This window comes from Hibiscus syriacus, unplaced genomic scaffold (assembly GCF_006381635.1).
Source record: "Hibiscus syriacus cultivar Baekdansim isolate YM2019G1 unplaced genomic scaffold, ASM638163v2 tig00112243_pilon, whole genome shotgun sequence".
Taxonomy (NCBI): Eukaryota; Viridiplantae; Streptophyta; class Magnoliopsida; order Malvales; family Malvaceae; genus Hibiscus; species Hibiscus syriacus.
The window spans coordinates 213,416-219,198 of record NW_024063280.1 but is presented as its reverse complement, the minus strand read 5'-3'; the positions used below and the strand labels follow the sequence as shown (position 1 = coordinate 219,198).

Here is a 5,783-nt window from a genome sequence, read left to right as displayed (position 1 = left end):
GTGGAAGCTTTTGCAGAAAATTGAAAGTAATTGCACAGCGATTTACAGTGGTTCGACTTTCTCAAATAAAGTCTACGTCCACTACCTTATCTATCCACACTAAGGATTTTCCAACAAATTCACTAATTTGTTCTTTCTTTTGAGGCCAAAGAGATAACCTTACAATTCCCTCAAGAGTATACCCCAACTCTTAAGAACACTCTTTTTCCCAAATAGAAGATTACAAATTTGCAAACTTACAAGAAAACCTCACAAGGTAAGATGTTTGCACAATTCTAGAACAAATAAAGAACACTCAAAGATGAATACAATTGAGCATAAAAAGTGTTCTTGAAAGCAAAATGAATATTGAATGAAAATAGGCTTGAAATGCTCAAACTTGAGGTTTGATGCTTTCTCTTTGATTCTCTCTTGATTCTAATTGCTTGATGTTTCTTGTTTTTGATCAATGGCTTCTAAGCTTGCTTAAATACACATTGGATCACTTCTGAACGTTGGGGATGATTAGAGAAGATATTATAGCCGTTTTAGTGTGAAAACATTTAATAAAACAGCTTGGAGCGTGGGGGGAATCGGTTCCCCCTTGAAGGGAATCGGTTCCTAAGTGTAAAATTCAAATATTTCGACCGTTGTACAAGGGGGAATCGGTACCCCCCTTGGGGGGGATCGGTTCCCTCCGAGCATACTGGAATTCTCGGAGCAAAACTGTTTAGGGGGGAATCGGTTCCTCCTATGGGGGGAATCGGTTCCCTCCGAGCATTCTGGAAATCTCGGGGCCAAAACCATTTAGGGGGGAATCGGTTCCTCCTATGGGGGGGAATCGGTTCCCTCTGAGCAATCTGTAATTTTTGGCTTTGAATTGGTTCGAAATACTTTGTAAGATTATTTTGAAATTATTTTATGATTAAAACTTAATTTTACACTTAGATAAGGATTAAAAATGATTTTTGAAATATTTGGAGTAATGTTTTGATATTCGAATAGTTATATCGAATATACTTAGAAAATTATTTGGAAAATCTTAAAATCCATTTAACTTAATTTGTTATATCGAAATATCAAAATGTTTCAACAATGTTGTCATAATACACATTCCATAGAATTCTCAAAAATTGATAAGTACATAAACAATGGTTTACCCGGAATTGGTGACATTAGATGTGAGTATTAGGTAGATATCCCTTGACCTTCTCAAAATCATCTTTGCAATTGTCATCTGACGCTGGGCAGGGTAGCGATTACCCTGCAGGCTAGTTCCAACATATGATTCCCAGGAGAAAAATCGCCCAAAAACCAGAGAAAAAAGTCTCTAGGGTTTAACGGAATATTATAAAATCAAACAATGCCGAAAATCAGTCCACAAGCCGGACCGTTATAGCTAGAAATCGTGTTTATCCGAATTTTGCCAAAAATAGTACAATCTTGGAAATCACTCTAAATTGATATTCGAAATAAAATAAGCAATCTGCAAAAAATCCAGTCCAAATCGGATTTAAATTGACTTCCTAACTGACAAGCAAAATATTACCATAAATAGTAAAAAAATAAATAAAACTAGTGATTCAGAAGGGAAAATAGCAGAATTTGAGGTCGAAAAAATAAATAAAAAATATTAGAGAACATTACCTTGTAGAGTCATCGATGAATGTGATATAATATAGTGAGCCTGCAAGAGATGGAACTGGAGATGATCCCCATACATCAGTATGAACCAACTCTAACTTTTCTGCCTTGGGTGTCTTGCCAATCTTTGCAAAGCTGACTTTCTTTTGTTTTCCAAAGATGCAATCCTCGCATAGTCCGACATCTACAATCTTTAGATCCGACAACATCCCTTTTGATAAAAGTGTCTTCATCCCTTTCTCGCTCATATAGCCAAGCCTTAAGTGCCATAGGTTTGATGTTCCATCAACATCTGCTACTGCAATGATATTCTCTAAATTTGAGGTTACATAGAGAGTACTAGTCTTCTTACCACAAGCAATGACGAGTGCTCCTTTGGTAATCTTCCATTCACAACCTGAAAAGGTTGTATTATATCCTTCTCCATCAAGATGTCCTACAGAAATCAAATTTCTTTTGAGCCCATGAATATGTCTCACTCCTTTCAGCTTCCAGGTGGTCTGGTTTGGCAACTTTAATCGGGTGTCTCCTTTTCCGACGATCTTCAAGGTTTCATCATCAGCTAGATGAACCTTCCCAAAACCACCACTGACATAGATCTCCATGAATTCTTTGCATTGGGTGGAGTGGAAAGATGCCCATGAATCCAAGATCCATGATTCAATCGGACTGTTGAAGCTTAGAATCATGGAATCACATGGCTCCTCTGTCATGTTGGTAGATTCATGTGTGTCGATATCTTTCTTCAGTGCTCGGTAATCTCTTTTAAAGTGACCCTTCTTGCCATAATTATAACAGGTAAAATCTTTCTTTCCCGTTCTGGATTTCGATCTGCCACAATTTGAATTTCTTTCTGAAGTTCTCCCTTTAGACTCCGTGTGCAAGGCTGAGGAGCTTGATGCTTCACCCGATTCTCTCCGTCGAATTTCTTCACTTAATACCAGATCTCGAACATCGTCGAATTTTAATTTGTTGTTTCCCGACGAGCTGCTGACTATTATAACAGTAGCATTACAACTGTCTGGTAGAGATGATAAGAGAATTAAAGCTCGAACTTCATCGTCGAATTCAATTTCCACGGAACTCAACTGGGTTGTGATTGTGTTAAGTTCATTTAGATGTTGAGCCACTGATGCCCCTTCCGCCATCCGCAAATTGAATAATTGCCTCATCAAATGAACTTTGTTTAAGGCCGATGGCTTCTCATACATACTGGAGAGAGCCGCCATAAGATCCGACGCGGTCTTTTCCTTTGCTATGTTGAAAGCAACATTGCGGGATAACGTCAGTCGGATAACTCCGAGGGCTTGTCTGTCGAAAAGGGTCCAGTCTTCATTCTTCATGCCCTCTGGTTGCTTTCCTGAGAGATGTTGATATAGATTTTTCTGGTACAGAAAATCTTCAATCTGCATCTTCCAAAAGCCAAAGTCCGCACCATCGAACTTCTCAATTTTCACATTCCTTTCGTCTGCAGCCATCACTCCCACTCGAATCTGGCTTCGTTTGGATCGTTTCTGACAATTTCTGCGAAACACCGTGTATTAGAACACCTCCGTCGACAAATTCGTATCGCCGAATTTTTTTACTATTCACGAAATTTACTATTCTCATGAATAATAATAAATAGTAACCTCACAGAAAAATTGAAAAAATTCACCACCAAAAGCTCTGATGTCAGTTGTTGAGAAATAAACGATTAATTTCCCTATAACCAGATTAATGAGAATGAGAAATAAAAGCGGAAAAATAATACCCGAAATTGATAATGGAGTTCAGCCAATTTTGCCTAGTCTCCGGACTGCTGGAGATCTTCTACTAAAGAGAGAAAATTTACAGGTGTTTACAAAACACTCACTACTCACAAGAAAGCTCTCTAGTATTGGGAGAAAGAAATGATTTGGGATGATGTTGAAGCTAAATGGGCTAGAGTATTTATAGTTGAAGTTTAAAGACTAATATTATAAATACCCTAAATGTGAGTGACTAAAGTTACAATATTCTCATGTCAAAAACTTCAACAAAATCAGCCTCCTTTTGACTTCACAATTTCGGTGCCTGCCTTTGAAATTTCAACCCATTTTGGGTGCCAAACTTCCATTGTGCGGTGCCAAACTTTGTTTTGCATTGTTTGACTTTTCAACTTCAACACCTTGGTGGACTGTACTCAGGAACATCCAATTGGATCACGCTGGGACAATGATCCAAAACCCCATGAGGGTAATTAGATAACATCTTTGGAAATCAATTCATTTAAAAAAAACATTATCTAAAACATCAGGGTAATTAGATAGCATGCCCATGTAAATCTGACTCCTTTATTCTTGAAGCTTTGAGACACTCACTTTCATTTCCTTTATCTTTGAAGGTTTAAATATGATTTTCTCACTTTTCTTGTGATTCGGCCGTCATAGATTTTCATACTTTTTTCTTGTGATTTTAATGGATAAGAGATCCAACAAACGAGTAGAACATTTTTTCCGCTTACTTTCATTATAAACGAGTAGAACATTTTTTCCGCTTACTTTCATTATAAACGAGTAGATCATTTGATGCAGCATTCCTGATGAAGACAAAAGTTTGATAGATAAAAGGTTATTATTGTCAATTTACCCTTTATTAGAGGTACTAGAGTTTTAAATGTTTTATTTGATGTTAGTATGAATTGGGATGTGCATAAGATTGAACTCGACGAGTTTCGACTCTACTCGATCGAGTTATATTGTTTAAAAAAAATATTTTGAGTTAAGGCCGAATTAGGTTGAGTTTTTTTTAATGTTATGTTCGGTTTTAGGGTAAAAAATACTCGACCCGAAAAAATTGAAATTTTACCTTATATATTTATGGATAATTACAATAATTCCCTTTATATATATTATTTTATTTCAATTAAATTCCTATTTTTATTGAATAAAATAATATTTTTTAATAAATATATTATTTCGGGTCGAATTCATATTTTATCTAAAAATCCTAGGCCAAGTTCAAATCGGATGAAATGTGTATATTTTTTGAGTCAGATTCGGAACGGATGAAAGATTGTATATTTTTCGAGTCGGATCAGGTGAATTGAAAATCCGACCCGACCCGACCCGACCGACAATTCCCATCCCTGGTATGAATTAATCACGCTTTAAATGAAAGGAACGGAGAAACGACAAAAGCTTTATAGCTAATGGGGCATTAATGTAATTTTATAATTTTAACTGGGGCTATTAGAATTTTATATTTCATTTAATGGCCATGTGATTCATAAATATGTTTTATTGTTTTTTCCCATAAAATAAAGATGTATATTTATATTATCTTATTAAGCTGCAAAGCTGTATATAAATATGTGTGTGCAAGTAGTTATGTAGCACAACACAAGCAAATCAAACACAGAGAGTAAACTTTGTTGATCTAACAACAAATGGCTGCTCCTACACCAACATTCGTCGGCCTTTCAAATCAGAGCGGCGACACCGCACTGCTGGTTTCGTCGACCTATATAAGCTCTCCTATCATCATTAAGAGCGGTGACTCGGTTGTATTCGAACAGAATACAGCGCTCGATACTTTCGGATCTGCTGTGTATGCTATGGGAAAAATGGCCACGTGGATCGTTGTTTGGACCGCTAATAATCAAGTAAATACTATTATCTTACTTGTTATGTATATTATTAATTCGCTTAGTATAACAAAAGTAAATGATTTCATGTTCAATTAGTAATTACCTAAAATCTAGACCTTGTTTTATTTTTGATTACATAGCATATATAATATTTAGCTCATTTGTCAATGATAGGTGGCTACCTCGATCCGTCCTGCTGATACACTTGTCATTTGGGAACATGTCCGGAGCACCATCCGACCCGACAAGGCCGAAAGTTCGTACGACACGCGCTACGGTTGGGGATACAAGTCAGAAGTGGAAATCAGTTGGAATGGTGATGCTCAAACCCTAAACGCCACAATCTCTACAGTTCCAACAAATTAAGCTATGCTTTGCTTAATTACTCTTTACGGTAATCTCTGGTGTGGTGGTGGTGAGTCTGTCAAAACTAAAATAAAAATAAATGTATTTGCTTACGCTATGCACTACTTTTTTAATTTAAATAAATTTGACAGCAGGCAATAAAGGATTGCCACTAGCTCTTTCTTTTCAATATTGTGTGTGTAGT

General features: G+C 36.5%; 1 protein-coding gene across 1 annotated transcript; it reads left to right on the top strand.

Annotated features, from left to right (window-relative positions):
* Nucleotides 1–4,994: 4,994 nt before the first annotated feature.
* On the top strand, nucleotides 4,995–5,783 carry LOC120176397. The gene is made up of 2 exons (XM_039182824.1): nucleotides 4,995–5,248; nucleotides 5,408–5,783. Exons 1-2 carry the CDS (start codon nucleotides 5,033–5,035, stop codon nucleotides 5,597–5,599), a joined length of 408 nt encoding a protein of 135 aa, XP_039038755.1. The 5' UTR covers nucleotides 4,995–5,032; the 3' UTR covers nucleotides 5,600–5,783.